The sequence below is a fragment of the Geotrypetes seraphini genome, chromosome 11 (genome assembly GCF_902459505.1).
Source record: "Geotrypetes seraphini chromosome 11, aGeoSer1.1, whole genome shotgun sequence".
Taxonomy (NCBI): Eukaryota; Metazoa; Chordata; class Amphibia; order Gymnophiona; family Dermophiidae; genus Geotrypetes; species Geotrypetes seraphini.
The window spans coordinates 2272911-2289991 of NC_047094.1; the positions used below are offsets into that span (position 1 = coordinate 2272911).

At 44.4% G+C, this 17081-nt stretch overlaps 1 protein-coding gene across 6 annotated transcripts in view; it reads right to left on the minus strand.

Moving 5' to 3' along the window:
- TNRC6A (trinucleotide repeat containing adaptor 6A) overlaps positions 1-17081 on the minus strand; it is a 331359-nt gene that overhangs the window by 284587 nt on the left and 29691 nt on the right. For all 6 annotated transcript variants that reach the window (XM_033914459.1, XM_033914462.1, XM_033914457.1 and 3 more), the window contains exon 4: positions 6375-6396. In XM_033914459.1, the coding sequence (XP_033770350.1) occupies positions 6375-6396 (22 nt within the window). The remainder of the gene's footprint in view (positions 1-6374; positions 6397-17081) is intronic.

The window sequence follows — 17081 nt, forward strand, 5'->3', positions numbered from 1 at the left end:
CTAATTTCTTCTTCTGTGTCGCCTGATAGACCAATACAGTCATTCTTTACTGATGGGACATACCAAAGCAGTACCCATCATGGGTGGGACCCCCGAAGGGCCAACACCACAACACGCTCACCGAACATCATGCCCCAACGTGCCAGAACCTCCACATGGCAGTGTCTGACAAAGGAATGCAAGGAAGACCTAACAGCAGCCTTAAAAATGTCCACTGGAGGCACTAGAGAAGACTCAGCCCAAGAAGCTGCTTGACCCCGAGTGGAATGAGCCTTGAGAAATTCTGGAACAGGATTTTTCTGAAGCAAGCCTCCTTAATCCAGCGAGCAAAGGTAGCCTTAGAAGCACCATCCCCCTTACGAGGACCCGCAAGAAGGACTAAGAGATGATCTGATTTCCTGAACTCCTGGGTCCTCTGCACAAAACAGCGAAGGACCCGACAAACATCCAATTTGCACAACTGTTTCTGCTCTGAAGAATCCTCCTGACTACCCAACACCTGGAGGACCACGGACTGATTGACATGAAAAGGTGAAACTACCTTTGGCAGAAAAGAAGGAACAGGCCGCAACACAACCTGCTCCCTAGTAAACTCCAGGAAGGGAGACCTACAAGAGAAAGCCTGCAGCTCAGAAACACGTCTAGCAGATGTAATAGCCACCAAGAAGACCGCTTTAAGGATAAGGTCCTTCCACGAGCAGGTACCTAAAGGCTCAAAAGGTGGGTGCACCAGCATGGACAAGACCAGATTAAGATCCTAAGATGGAACAGACGGTCACACGGGAGAGCTTGAGCAATGTGGCCGCCCGCAAGAAGCAAATGACATCAGGAATGGCAGTCAGACGCTGACCCCATAACAAACCATGAAAGGCTGACAAGGTCGCAAGCTCAACCCAGAGAAAAGACCAAGCCAGACCATCCTGCAAGAACTCTAAAATGTTAGGCAGGGAAGCAGGAAGAAACCCCTCCACGCACAGTATATCACTCCTCAAATATATGCCAAACCCAAAAATAAGCCCGAGAAAGATAAAGTCTCCGGGACCCCAAGAGGTTTGAGATCACTTTATCTGAATACTCCTTCTCACCTAGGCGATCCCTTTCAAGAGCCAAGTCGTAAGATAAAAAGGACCCAGATCTAACATTGGAAAGGGGCTCTGAGTCAGAAGGTCGGTCGAGAAAGGCAGAGGATCCGCCACCAGATCCGCATACCAAGTACGCCTAAGCCAGTCCGGGACCACCAGAACCACTAGGCTGGGAATCCGAACAATGTGCAGAACTCTGCCCACCATCGACCACAGAGGAAACATGTACAGCAGCCCCTTCGTCGGCCATAGTTGAACTAGAGCATCTAGCCTCTCGGCCAGACCGTCTCTGCAACGACTGAAGAAGCAGGGTGTTTTGGCGTTGACACTCGTGGCCATCAGATTCAAGAGGGGCGGATCCCAAGTCTGTACTATTAACTGGAAGGCTGTGTGACCAAGACTCCACTCTCCGGGATCTAGCATGTGACAACTGAGAAAATAACATAGAAAGATGACGGCAGAAAAGGGCCATAGCCCATCAAGTCTGCCCACTCTACTGACCCACCCCCCTAATCCTACTCTCCTAGAGATCCCACACCTAATAACCCAATTCCTTAACTCGACCCTCGTAGGGATCCCACATAGGCATCCCATTTATTCTTAAAATCTGGCATGCTGTTGGGCTCAATCACCTGTACTGGAAGCTCATTCCAATGATCAACCACTCTTTCGTTGAAGAAGTACTTCCTGATGTCACCATGAAATTTCCCGCCCCTGAGTTTGAGCGGATGCCCTCTTGTGGCCGAGGGTCCCTTGAGAAAGAAAATATCATCTTCCACCTCTACACATCCTGTGATGTATTTAAATGTCTCAATCATGTTTCCCCTCTCCCTACGTTCTTCGAGAGTGTAGAGCTGCAATTTGTTCAGTCTCGCTTCGTACGAGAGACCCTTGAGCCCCGAGACCATCCTGGTGGCCCTCCGTTGAACCGACTCGACTCTTAGCACATCTTTACGGTAATGTGGCCTCCAGAATTGCACAGGTGAGGTCTCACCATGGTTCTGTACAATAGCATTATGACTTCCGGCTGACGAAACTTCTACGGATACAACCCATCATCTGCCTTGCCTTAGATGAAGCCTTCTCCACTTGATTGGCAGTTTTCATGTCTGCACTGATGATTACTCCTAAATCTCGTTCCGCTGAAGTCCTAGCTAAAGTCTTACCATTCAAGGTGTAAGTTCTGCATGGATTTCTGCTACTGAGGTGCATGACCTTACATTTCTTAGCGTTGAAGCCCAGCTGCCAGGTCGAGGACCAACGTTCCAATATAAGCAGGTCCTGCGCCATACTCTCTTGCAAATTGCATTCGCTTACTATATTACATAGCTTGGCATCATCGGCGAATAATGTTATTTTGCCTTGAAGCCCTCGAGTCAGATCCCCTATGAATATGTTGAAAAGAAGCGGACCCAAGACTGAGCCCTGCGGTATTCTGCTGGTCACATCCGATGTTTTAGAGAAGGTACCGTTAACCACCACCCTCTGAAGTCTGCCACTTAGCCAATCATTGACCCATGCAGTTAGTGTCTCTCCTAACCCCATCGATTTCATATTACTCAATAGCCTGCGGTGTGGGACGCTATCAAAAGCTTTACTGAAGTCCAGGTACATGATGACCAGGGACTCTCCCAGGTCCAGCTTTCTTGTTGCCCAGTCAAAGAAGCTGATGAGATTGGATTGGAAGGACCTACCACTGGTGAATCCATGTTGACTGGGATCCTGTAGATTCCCCTCGTTCAGGATCGTGTCTAATCTAAGTTTGATTAATGTTTCCATGAGTTTACACAATATTGATGTGAGACTCACCAGTCTGTAATTCGCAGCCTCTGCCCTGCAACCCTTTTTGTGCAGAGGAACGACGTTAGCTGTTTTCCAGTCCAAGGGGACTCTCCCCGTACTTAGGGAGAGATTGAAGAGCACGGCTAACGGTTCCGCCAGGACATCACACAGCTCCCTGAGCACTCTGGGGTGCAGATTGTCCGGTCCCATGGCTTTGTTCACCTTGAGTCTTGTCAGTTCGCTGTAAACGTCGCTGGGTGTGAACTCGAAATTTCAAAACGGGTCTTCCGCGCTTGGTTTTGTCTTCAACTGTGGACTGTGCCCCGGTGCCTCGCAGGTGAAGACTGAGCAGAAGTATTCATTCAGTAGTTCGGCTTTATTTGAATCTGATTCCATGTAATTCCTGTCCGGTGTTCTAAGGCTGTGTTCTAAGGCTGTGTTTCTTTTTCTGTCACTAATATACCTGAAGAAGGATTTGTCCCCCTTCTTGATGTTCTTTGCTAAAGTTTCTTCTACTCGAAGTTTGGCCTCCCTTACTGCCGTTTTGACCACTGTGGACCTGGTCCTATATTCTATTTTAGCTTCCCTTTTCTCCATACGTTTGTAGGAAATAAACGCTTTTTTCTTCTCTTTAACAAAGTACGAGATCTCTGCGGTGAACCATTGGGGTTTATTGTTTCTTTGCCTTTTTTTACTGATTTTATGTAGCAGCTAATTGCTTTGTGTATGCAGATTTCAGGGTTGACTACATAACCTCCACATCACTGGTCTCAGCTTGGTCCTGCAGTGCCCGATGGATGAAATCTCCCATACGTGCGAAGTCAGTGCCTCGGAAGCTGAGTACCTTTGTTTTCATGTTTGATCTAGGGAAACCTTTCTTAAGGTTGAACCATACCATGTTGTGGTCGCTGGAGGCTAGCGTATCTCCTGAGACCTCCGAGACGCTTTCCAGGTTGTTGAGTACCAGATCGAGGATTGCCTGGGCCCTCGTGGGCTCCATTATCATTTGTTTGAGACGTGCTCCCTTTATGGAGTTTAATAGCCTCCTGCTGCCGCTGGTTGTCGCTGAAAGTGTGTTCCAGTCTGCATCAGGCATATTGAAGTCCCCTAGTAGTACAGCGTCCCCCCCGTAGAGTGATATTCTCTATGTCTTCAATTAATTCTATGTCCTTGTCTTCCAGTTGTCTTGGAGGTCTGTAGACTACACCAAGATACAGGCATTTTTCTCTGCCTCTGGCCAAGTTTACCCAGAGGGATTCCCCGATGTACTTTACATCTGTGATTCTGGTGGTTTTGATGTCTTCTTTAATGTATAGTGCTACCCCTCCACCAAACCTGCCCTCTCTGTCTTGATGAAGTAAGTTGTAACCCGGTATAGCCATATCCCACCCATGAGAGTCCATGAACCAAGTTTCGGATATCGCCACCACGTTATTTTGGTCTCCAATTCCAGAATTTTATTGCCTAAACTGTGTGCATTAACATACGTAGCCCTCCATACCTTGTGTTTGCTAAGTTTGCTAAGTCCCTGTGAGGCGTTTCCTACCTGAGTTAGTATGACTCCTAGAGAACTGTTTGTAATGTGGGTGCTTACCTCAGATTTAGAAGTGGAGTTTCGACTCACCTCATCAGGATAGTTCCTTACTGCACTGGTATGTGAGTGGATACCCTCCCCCAACTAGTTTAAAGCCCTACGAAGCAGGCGGGCTAGTCTATGTCCGAAGACGTTCTTACCTCTACTGGTGAGATGGAGTCCGTATGGTCCATGAAGTCCCTATAGTTCCTCTCCATGGTTGAGGAATCCGAAGTTCATATCCTGGCACCATCCCTTAGCCACTCGTTAGTCCTCAAGATACGCTCATCCCTGGCTCTTCCCTTGCCTCTAACTGGGAGGATCGAGAAGACCACCTGCGCTCATGTCCGCTTCAGCCTCTCACCTAGGGCTCCAAAGTCTCTGGCGATGTTCTCCGGGGTGTTCCTGGCAGTGTCGTTTGTTCCTACGTGGACAAGAAGCATGGGAAAGTGGTCTTGGGGCTTAAGTAGTCTATCAAGACAGGCAGTGACATCACGGATCCTGGCTCCAGGTAGACAGCAAACCTCCCTCGATTGCATATCTGGTCTGCAAATTGGTCCCTCGGTGCCCCTCAGCATGGAGTCCCCAATGACTATTATTCTGCACTTCTTCGGGGGGAGATGATCAGTTGTCCTCAGAGATGGAGCTATGTGTTGGACCTGCTCCTGTTCATCGTCAGCAGTCCCTTCCTGAAAGATCTGGAATCTGTTCCTCAGGGCGAATTGCGGGGTTGATGTAAAGCTGCCCTGTTGGTAAGAAACAGAAGTAGATGAAGAGGTTGAAAAAGGGGGGGGGGGGGGGGGGGGAGTGGTCTCCTGTGTTTGCCCGTGGAGGAGGTCACCAGCTGCCAGGACACATGCTTCGATGATTCATCCTTTCGATTACTTGTACAATCATCCATCTTGAGTATACTGGATTACTGCAACATTATATATCTGGGAGCTTATAAGAAGACACTTAACAAGCTGAGATTAATTCAGAACACTGCGGTCCGGCTCATCTTTGGTTTAAATAAATGGGAACATATCACCCCATACTTCCAGATACTTCACTGGTTGCCGGTGGAATCCAGAATACTCTTCAAGTTTGCCTGCATCATCTACAAAGCTATCTTTGGGATGCTACCAACTTACCTCGCCTCTCAATTCATCCTTAACAGCTCTAATAAGAGCTCTCGCAGAATAAATCTCTTTAATTATCCATCCCTGAAATTATGTCTTTACAACAAGTTCCTAGACAGAATGTTATCATTCCAGGCAGCCAAACTGAACACATGGCTCGTAAAACCCATTCTCGAGGCCACTTCTTACGCCGACTTCAGAAAATCACTGAAGACCCGTCTCTTTAACAAATTCTAATTCCTAATTCTTGCCCAATCCCCCTCAGCTATCCTCATCCCAATCTTCTTGATTTTAGATTAACTCATCCTTCTTCCCATTTGTAAAGGTATTCCACCCAAATTATTTTCCCCTGCACCCCAATCTCTGACTAGATACTTCCTTTTGATTCAAACCATCTTGGTTCTCTTCCATTTGCAATTTGTATCCCAGAAAGTACTTTTTCTGTTTCCCTTACATCTCATACACTCATTGTATATATCTCGTTGTAAACATCTCTTACTTCTTGTTGTAAACATCTCTTACTTTTTGTTGTAAACATCTCTTACTCTCATTGTATGTAACTTGTAAACCGCTTTGAACTTATGGTATAGTGGTATATAAGAAATAAAATTATTATTATTATTTTTACAGACTCAAAACCACATTCACGGTTTCTTGAAATTCTATGTACAGGTTATCTATACATGTATTCAAAGCAATAAAATGTAACTCCAGTAAGTCATTCAATGTGCAATGAGCTCTTTCAAAATCTATTAACCACAATTATATTTTAAAAAGCTGCCTTATAAAGCTCATAGTTCTTTTAAAATATCTTACCTTTACTCTTTTGTTCAGAGACCTGTAATGCAAAGAAAAAGGTCAATTTATAACATTGCTTATTGCTCTAAATGAAAAGCAGTTTATGCACTAAACGTCCATAGATACTTTCTTTTGTAGCATTTTGAATCTACAGTAGTGCTCATGTTTATACACTGTGTTTGGATAAAATGGGACCCCTTACAATATTTAGTGTGATCTTTGAAAATATATTAGTATAATGGGATTTTCTCTTAGTTAATTCATAGTTTGTATTCTAAATATTCTCCTCCAACCTTGACACATTCATGAAGCCTTTGATGCCACTAAGCTGTGATTCTGTGATTTCATTAATTAAGAGTTCAACTATTTTGGAGGGCCCAATGCGCTAGAGCTCCGACCTGTTGAAAAATAATCAGAAATGTCTTAAATTTCAGGCAGAGGTTTCTGCTGTAGTGGGATATTTTGGGTCTATTTGGAAAAATTGTTGGGGAGCCCCCTTTTTTTCTAGACATGAACAGTAAAACCTTGGTTTGTGAGCATAATTCATTCCAAAAATATGCTTTTAATCAAAGTTAATTTCCTCATAAGAAATAATGGAAACTCAGACGATTCATTCCACAACCCAAAAACTTTAATACAAAATACTGTATGTACTTATATTGCAAGACCTCACTTGTTTAGAACAGTCATTACACTCCTGCAGCGTCAGAGAGAGAAGAACCATCGGCTCAGTTGTGATGTGACGTGTGTATATTGTATGCAATTGTATTGCAAGACCTTGCTTGTATATCAAGTTAAAATATAATCAAATGTTTTGCTTGTCTTGTAAAACCCTTGCATACCAAGTTACTTGCAATCCAAGGTTTTACTGTATATTTGTTTATATGGCGATGTGAAAAAATAATCTACTCTCTTCCCAATTTCCCCTATTGCATATATGACACTGAATGGTTTCTGATCTTTAAACAATGTAAGTATTTGACAAAGGAGACCCAGGTATGCACATAAGGAGAAATTAGGTTCTTACTTACTAATTTTCTTTTCTTTTAGTCCCTCCAGACGGTTTACACTCCTCTGCCAGCAGAAGGAAACTGAGAACACAATGAATTCTTACAGTACAAGTGGGCTGTGCAGTCCCTCATAGAATCAGTCTGACGAATAGCCCAGCAGGAACTCAAAACTATAAGCTTTGCCAAATCTAGAAACCTATGCAATCAGATTGAATTGAACAAGAACAGTGCAAAAACAAGTACAACTGTTGGGGAAGGTACAGAACAGACAACCAGAACTAACCAATATCCAACTTATGCAACTGCCTCTGCTCCAAAGTATCCTTCGGAATACCCAAGACTGGAAGGGCAACAGCCTGATTCATGTGAAAAGGGAAAACGTCCTCAGGAAGAAAGGAAGGATGCTCCTTCGAAAATTCCAAGAAGGGAGCGTGACAAGACAGGCGCCAAGCTGAGGGAGTAAGGAAATTTAGGGTGCAGGAGCCAAGGGGCTCAAACGGATGACGAATCAACACGGAAAGCACCAGATTGAAATTCCAAGTTACATTACATTTGTGATTTCTAGTCCGCCTGTGCCTTGCGGTTCTAAGCGGATTACAATTAAAAGAGATCAGGACATTACCGAGAGAATTACATTACAACAATTTAAGTAAATTACATGTTGTGGTATAGAAATACAAGTATAAGATATCTGGATTTATCGATAGAATAACTTGACAGGGTTCAAGTAGTTACAGTGGGGAAAACAATATAGGCAACTGAAGAAAGGTACCTAACTTTGAAGGAATCAGTTAAATGGATACCTAAGGGAGGTGCTTATTTAGGAGTTTGGATATTTTTGGTAAATGAGGTTCAAGGGGATGACTAGTGTGTTATTTGCTGGGGAGAGTGCATGTGCGATTGGGGAGGGGAATATTAATTAAGGACGTGTTTTTTGAAAAGAAATGTTTTGTTTTCTTTCCGAAACACTTTGATGTCTGTTGTTTTGATCATCAGTTTGGTGATGGTGGGGTCAATTTTCGCTGCCTGAGTTGCTAGAAGGCTGTCGTAAAGTTTCTTACGTCGGGTACCATTATGAGGGGGGAAGGTGAAAAGATTCTGAGTTCTTCTTGATCTGGGTAGTCGGTAGCGGCAAAGACGGTTGTTCAGGTAATTGGGGGCCATACCATGGGTTACTTTGAAAAGTAAGCAGTAGAGTTTGAATTGAGTTCTTGCTTTTATCGGAAGCCAGTGAGAGTCTACATAGGCGGGTGTGACGTGGTCGAATTTGCTGAGCGAGTAGATGAGTCTGATAGCTGTGTTCTGAACGGTCTGTAGTTGTTTTATCATAGTATTTGGGCAAGGTAGGTAGAGGCTGTTGCTGTAATCTAAGGAGCTGAGTATGAGGGATTGTACAATGATCTTGAAGTGTTCTTTGGAAAAGAATTTTCTTATTTTTCTTAGGTTTCGCATGGTGAAGAATGCTTTTTTTATGGTTTTGTGTATTTGTGTTTGCATTGTGCAGCCTCTGTCTAGGTGTGTTCCCAGAATTTTGAGAGTATTCTGTATTGGATATTTGATTGTGTTTACATCTAGTTCTGTTAGGGATGGTTTTTGTTCCTTCTCTAGTAGTAGGAATTTGGTTTTCTCCGCATTCAGTTTTAACTTGTGGTTCGTCATCCATTTTTCTACAGTTTCCAATGTTGTTTTCATGCGTCCATTGGAGGTGACGTCTTGGATGTCGAAGGGGAGGAGGATGGTTATATCATCCGCGTAGCTGAAGGATGTAATGTTTAGGGCATCTAGGGCCGTGCCTAGGGATGCTATGAAGAGGTTGAAAAGTATGGGCGATAGAGGGGATCCTTGTGGAACTCCGCAGGGGTTTGACCATGAGTCAGATAGAAGATCATTTGACTTGACTCTGTATGATCTTGTTTTGAGAAATCCTTGGAACCAGTTGAGAACATTACCTGATATTCCTATGGCATCTAGTATCTGGAGTAGTATGGAATGGTCAACTAGGTCGAATGCTGCTGAAAGATCGAGTTGGATGATTAGTAACTTATTTCCTTTGCTGAGGTGCTGACGGGCTATGTCTAGTAGGGAAACCAGAAGTGTTTCAGTACTGTGATTGGTTCTGAATCCGGATTGAGTAGGGTGTAGGATGTGGTGGTCTTCTAGGTAATTGGCGAGATATTGTGCTACTAGACCCTCTATGAGTTTGATGTATAGAGGTATAGAAGCGATTGGTCTATAATTTGTTGGGCTGTCTATTGGGCCTTTGGGGTCTTTTAGTATGGGAGTAATTATGATTTCGCCAAGTTCCGGAGGGAACTGACCTTCCCTTAGGGTAGTTTGCAGCCATAGCGTGAGACCAGTTGTGAATTTAGTGGACGCTGTAGCTAGTAGATAAGGAGGACAATTGTTCAAATCACATGAAGATTTGCTGTATTTTTTGTACAGCCGGTCTAGGTCTGACCATTGTGTCATTGGGAATTCGGTCCAGATTCTATCTGCTGAGGTGGCTTCGTCTTTTGTGGGTTTTGTTAGTATCTCTTCTAAGATGTTTCGAGAGTTGTTGAATGTGGATCTGATTGTGATGATTTTGTGTTTGAAATGGTCCGCTAGTTGGGAGGCTGTTGGAGTTTGGTTTCCTAGGGTGGCGAGGTGGGGTTTGGTATCAGTGAGATTTCTGACAAGGTTGAAAAGTTTTTTTGTGTCCGGTTTATCAGTGCCAATGAGTTTGGAACCAAAGAGTGAACCAGAGGTCGAATCAACCACCAACCTCAAGAAGCAGATCACATCAGGAAGAGATGACAACTGCTGACTGCACAAAAGCCCTCTAAAAGAGGATAAGGCTGCCACCCAAATTCTACTGCTACTACTACTATTTATTATTTCTATAGTGCTGAAAGGTGTATACAGCGCTGTACATTTTAACATACAATAGACAGTCCCTGCTCAGAAGAGGCCACGCAAGGCCACGCTCTAGGCCATCCTGCAAAAACTCCAAAATATGTGGAGGGATGAAAGCAAGGGGATGATTGCCCAATCCGAACATCAGGCCTCCAAGAGGCACCAAATTTACACATAAGCCCAAGACGTCGAAAAGCAGCAAGATCTCAAAAGTGTAGAAGCCACCTTATCTGAATAACATTTCTTGCTTAGGCATTCCCTTTCAAGAGCCAAGCCGTATTACAAAAGGGACCCAGATCGAATATGGAAATGGGACCCTGAGTCAGCAGGTCACCTGAGAGAGGCAAAGGATGGGGGTCTGCTATGAGCAAACTAGATCCACGTACCATGGCCATCTGGGCCAATCCGAGGCTACCAGGATCACCAGGCCTGTGTCTTGCAATGCGAAGAAGAACTCTGCCCACTAGAGGCCACAGAGGAAAGACATACAGCAGGCCGTTCGTTGTCCACATCTGCAGCAGACCATCCAGCCCCTCGGCCTGACAGTCACTGTGCCGACTGAAGAGCAGCTGCACCTTAGTGTTTAAATGCGTGGCCATGAGATCCATCAGCGGATGACCCCTATGAGGAGGTCAAAGGCCTCCATCCTGAGGCACTGCTCAACAGGATCCAGAACATAACGGCTGAAGAAATCTATCTGGACATTGTTCACTCCTGCTATGTGGGAAGCTGAGATGTCCAGAAGATGTACATCTGCCCACTCCATGAGCAGAGCCACCTCTTGTGCTACTAGAGGACTCCTGGTTCCCTCCTGACGATTAACGTAAGCCACTACCGTGACATTGTCTGAGAGAATCCACACTGCTTTGCCCTCCAGCAACAACTGGAAAACTGCCAAAGCCAACAGTGTGGCCCTGGTGTCCAGAACATTGATTGACCAGGAGGCCTCCACCACCAGCTAACTACCCTAAGATGAAATACCGACACATTGGGTTCCCCAGCTGAGGAGACTGTCCACTGGGGCTGATCCAGACTCACTCCCTGAACCAGATTGGAGGCTTGAAGCCACCAGTGCAGGCTGTGATGAATGATCCTGCAAAGAGGAATCGAATAGTCCAGCTCGTGAACCTGCGGACACCACTGAAGAAAAGCATACTGAAGGGGGCACATGTGAGCTTGAGCCAACTGGACCACCTCCAAGAAGGCCACCGTCGACCCCAAGACCTGCAGAAATTCCTGTGACCAGGGACAATTTGAACCCATCAGGAAGTGAACACGAAACTGTAATTTCAGAATTCGGACCTAGGAAAAGGAACACTTTCCCCAGAGCGGTGTCAAACAGAACTCCAAGAAACTCCAATCGTTGACACGGTCAACCGACTCTTGGAAATCCAGCCCAATGACTGCAGCAATTCCACAACCCAGGCTGTGACTTGGGAGCTCTCCTGAAAGGACTTTGCATGAATCAACCAGTAGTCCAGATAAAGATGAACCAAGATGCCCTCCTTGCGCACCCTCCTCACAGATTTCAGATCCAGAATTGGATGAAAATACCCCTCTTTTTTGGGCACCACAAAGTAAATGGAGTACTTCCCAGTGCAAATCTCTTAAGGAGGCATAGGAACCACTGCCTTGAACTCTATCATCCGCTAAAGAGTCTGATGAAACACCCGCTTCTTCCAAGAGAAAAAGATCTGTCAAGTGCTAATTGAATTAGAGAGCATATTCATCTTGAATCACTTCCAGGGCCCACTGATCTGCTGTGATCTTGGTCCACCCCGTTCAGCTTGGAGGGGAGACGACTGAGGGGAGATATGATCGAGGTCTACAAGGTCCTCAGTGGTGTAGAATGGGTACAAGTGTATTGATTTTTTACTGCATCGGAATTTACAAAGACTAGGGGGACACTCAATAAAGGGTCATTCCATTCCACGCTCAACCCCCCTGAAATCCAACCAAATTTTACAGGGGTGTTTTCTAGAGTCTCAAATGAAACTCTGCAAAATTTTTTGGATCTATCTCGATTTGGTCAGGAGCTAGGGGTGGTTGAACAAAAGCAATTGATCCACTCTCATGCCTTGTGTGACCTAAAACACCAACCTGCACTGTGGCAGAAATTTTGCAGTTTGGTACAACACCTTGCGGCAAGTTTCTGTGCCAAGTTTGAAATCTTTTGCGAACGTGCTTCCATTTCTACAGGTCAGCAAAGTAGGCAAAAAAAATTCACGAATGAAAATTTTTGGCACAGTTTGGCTCCGTACTGCTGCTGGTAGGTAAGTCAGCTGAGGGTACAACTTTACCAGCAGACATGTACCATGAGGTACTTCCAAGATTTGCAATATGAGCTTTTACAGTCAAGTGAAGTTGAAGATATGACCATCCCAAAAATATGGCTTTATGCATTTATGCAAATTTTCACTGTTTTTCAGATTCAAATATCTTTAATGAGTAGTCTTGTTTTTGTGGGGATTTTTTTTTTTGGGGGGGAGCTTGGGGGGGTTTATATCATTTGAAAGAGCGTGTTTTCTTGCTACAGAAGCTATCCTGTTTCTTCTTGGACCCGACCTTTCTTTGGTGAGAATTAAAGCTTGGAGACCGCCAAACTTTGAACCAGCTAGTCCAATTCCTCTCCAAAGAGAAAAGGACCCAAAAAGGGCAACCTACTGAGCTTGAATTTGGGAGCCGTGTCTGCCAATCAACTATGAAGCCATAAGGTAAATCTAGTATCCACACCCAAGGCCATAAACTTAGCCGAAGCATACAAGTCATACATAGCATCAGAAATAAAAGAAGAGCCCAGTTCAATTTTAGCAACCTCCTGATCTACCAGCGACCAGTCAGACTCCCAATCCAACACATGCTCGGCCCAGCAGAAACAAGTCCTGGCCACCAGACCACCACACATCACTGCCTGGACTGCCGCAACATCAAAACTCTGTTTCAGAAGAGACTCCATCCTCCGGTCCTTAAGTCCCTCAGGGCCGAATGCCCCTCCATCGAACAGTATGCCTCTTGGCAATGGCCGAAACCACCACAACCGGAGACCTAAAAGAATCTTTATAAGGCTTAGTAATAGGATATTCCTGGGCTATTCAACTGCTTTGGAACGGACTGAGGAGTTCAGGCATAGCTCAGAGTGTAAGGGGGAGGAGGCGAGAGATACAAATTTGGGTTCCTAAAGATCCTCGTGGGTTGGGTAGGATAATTACCCATTGGTCAAGACTGACAGTCATGTCTACAGGAAACAAGATTAGCAAGGTTAAGAACCTAATCTTTTATTAAGATCTGGAATGTGTTGCCAGAGACTGTAGTAACAGTGGGTAGCCATATCTGGGTTTAAAGGTTTGGACAAGTTCCTGGAGGAAAGGTCCGTGGTCTGCTGTTGAGAGAAATATGGGGGAGGCCACTGCTTGTCCTGTGATCGGTAGCATGGAATATCTGAGGTCTGAAAATGCAAAGCTGCAGTAAGGTAATCCCCAGAAAAGCCTGACACACCGATAAGGGAATCCCCAGAACCTTCAGCAGAAAGGGAAACCCAGTCTTCCCCTCCACCTGCAGCCTTGATGGCTGGGAAATCCTCAGCATTGTTGGCGGTTGGGGAACCATGGGCCTTCCCACCGCCCATGGGTCTTCCCACCTTGGCGGTCATGGAAATCCTCAAACCGGCTGGTTCCAAAGCTAATGACGTTGCCCCTTCCAGCTGCGAGCAAAAACAACAAAGGCTGGCCACATTAATTTCTCGGTGGGTACGTACTGTGCACATCTTTGGTTTGTGAGAAATGCGTATTTTAACTGTGAGGCAAGCAGCTGAAAGAGACAGAAAAACACTGTCTGGGGACTATTTTTTTTTTTTTTTACTTTAAAAGTAAAAAGGAGCAGACCCCACAGGCATTCAAAATTGTAGTTTTTGCCCGATAGTGGTAAGGTGTCCAAATGAGGCTCCACTAAAGAAAAATTAGGAAGGTAGGGGAAATGGGGACAGGGACTCGATCAACCGAGTGCGAAACCCCCCGAGGTGGGGTGTAGGACCCCAGCTCAGTCTGACCAGAAATAGAGGGAGACAAAAAGGCCCCTGCCCAACAGAACCTTCCAAGGCCTAAATTTAGAAGACTACACAGGCTTACCACTTCACCTGCTGGAGACTGCAAACAGACTGTTTCTAAGAGGGTCTGCACAACCCAATTGTCCTGTAAGAATTCAGTGAGTTCTCAGTCTCAACCTGCTGGCAGAGGAGCATAAACTCATCCATCTGTGTCAGTCTGGAGGGATGATGAAAACCACTTTTTACATCACTAATTTAAGAAACAAAGTTATAAAATATTCTTATCCATGGAAAAATGTTGACCTCTGAACTTAATATCTCGTAACTTGATGCAACAGCTTTAGCAGTAATAATTGCAAATGAACACTTCCCATAAATTTGATGTTTTTCACATTGCTTTTGAGGAATTCCAGCCCACTCTTCCTGCTACAGTTTCTCTACTGCATTCAAGTCAGGGCTTTGACTAGGCCAATCTGAAATGTATTTGTATTCTGCATTATCTTTCTGCGTAACCTAATTATACTTTGGCTCAAGAACAAATGACCAAACATTCCCCTTAAAAATTTTCTGATACAGTGCAGGATTCATGATTCCTCTAAAAATGACGTTTCCTAGATCTTGAGGCAACAAAGAAATCCCCACACCATCACACTACCATATTTGACTGCTGGTATGATGTTCTTACTGTGGAATGCTGAATTTACCTTACGCCAGGCATAATTGGATCTGTGCTGTCCAAAGAGCTCCACTTTTGACCCATCTATCCACTGAACATTATCCCAAAAGGCTTGGGGATCATGCAGAAGTTAAGGTTCTGGAGCAACTCAAAGAAAATTAGTAATCGAGACCTAATTTCCCCTTCCTCTCCATTTCTCCAGGTCAGTCCAGATGTGTAGGAAATACCAAAGCAGTAACATTAGAGAGATTGTGAGCCCACCAGGACAGACAGGGAAAAATGCTTGAATACCTGAATAAATTTATGTAAACCGTTCTGAGCTCCCCTGGGAGAAAGGTAAAGAAACCTGTAACACATGCTCCAAAAGCTACTTCCTGCCAAGCCTGTACATCCAACTTATGATGAAGCCAAGAAATGTGCTTATTATCTCTTATGGATATGAAATGTACATAATGAGCTTTTTGAAGATTTGATTATTAAATTAAAAATTTATAATAGTTATGGGATAGAGTGGGGGGAGGGATATAGATTGATTTTTTTCTTGAAAGAATATTAAGTGATGTCTTAAATATAAAGTGTATTTAATTTGTATTGCACTTATTGAAAATGAATAAAGAATTAAAAAAAAAAAAAAAGAAATGCAGGGACATCCAAATACAAACAAAAAGAAATCCACCAGAAGAGTTCCACACGGAGAGCAGAGAGGCAAAAACAGACAACTATGGAACTGATGATCTTGATCAAACCTTTATTCAGACAATCTTGATAACCAAGATGCAGTTCAATAAAATCAATAAAAACAAGAGAAAAAGGAAGCCGATATGGTTCTCCAACCTAGTGGCTGAGAAAATAAAGGCGAAAGAGTTGGCGTTCATGAAATATAAAAAAACCCAAGAAGAGGAGAGCAGAAAGGACTACAGGGTGAAACTGAAAGAAGCCAAGAGAGAGATACGTCTGGCGAAGGCACAGGCGGAAGAACAAATGGCTAAAAATGTAAAAAAGGGAGATAAAAATTTTTTCAGATATATTAGTGAAAGGAGGAAGATAAAAAATGGAATTGCTAGGCTAAAAGATGCTGGGAACCAATATGTGGAGAGTGATGAGGAGAAAGCAAATGTGCTAAACAAATACTTCTGTTCTGTGTTCACAGAAGAAAATCCTGGAGAAGGACCGAGATTGTCTGGCAAAGTTACACGAGAAAATGGAGTAGATTCTGCGCCGTTCACGGAGGAGGGTGTTTATGAGCCACTTGAAAAACTGAAGGTGGACAAAGCGATGGGACCAGACGGGATCCATCCCAGGATACTAAGGGAGCTCAGAGAGGTTCTGGCGAGTCCTATTAAAGACTTGTTCAACAAATCTCTGGAGACGGGAGTGATTCCTGGGGATTGGAGGAGAGCGGATGTGGTCCCTATTCATAAAAGTGGTCACAGGGATGAAGCAGGAAACTACAGGCCGGTGAGCCTCACTTCAGTTGTTGGAAAAATAATGGAAGTGTTGCTGAAAGAAAGGATAGTGTACTTCCTCGAATCTAATGAGTTACAGGATCCGAGGCAACATGGCTTTACAAAAGGTAAATCGTGCCAAACGAACCTGATTGAATTTTTTGATTGGGTGACCAGAGAGCTGGATCGAGGACATATGCTAGATGTAAGTTACTTGGATTTCAGCAAAGCCTTTGATACAGTTCCTCATAGGAGGCTGTTGAACAAACTTGAAGGGCTGAAGTTAGGACCCAAAGTGGTGAACTGGGTCAGAAACTGGCTGTCGGACAGACGCCAGAGGGTGGTGGTTAATGGAAGTCGCTCGAAGGAAGGAAAGGTGACTAGTGGAGTCCCTCAGGGTTCGGTGCTGGGGCCAATCCTGTTCAATATGTTTGTGAGTGACATTGCTGAAGGGTTAGAAGGAAAAGTGTGCCTTTTTGCAGATGATACCAAGATTTGTAACAGAGTAGACACCGAAGAGGGAGTGGAGAATATGAAAAAGGATCTGCAAAAGTTAGAGGAATGGTCTAATGCCTGGCAACTAAAATTCAATGCAAAGAAATGCAGAGTAATGCATTTGGGGATTAATAATAGGAAGGAACCGTATATGCTGGGAGG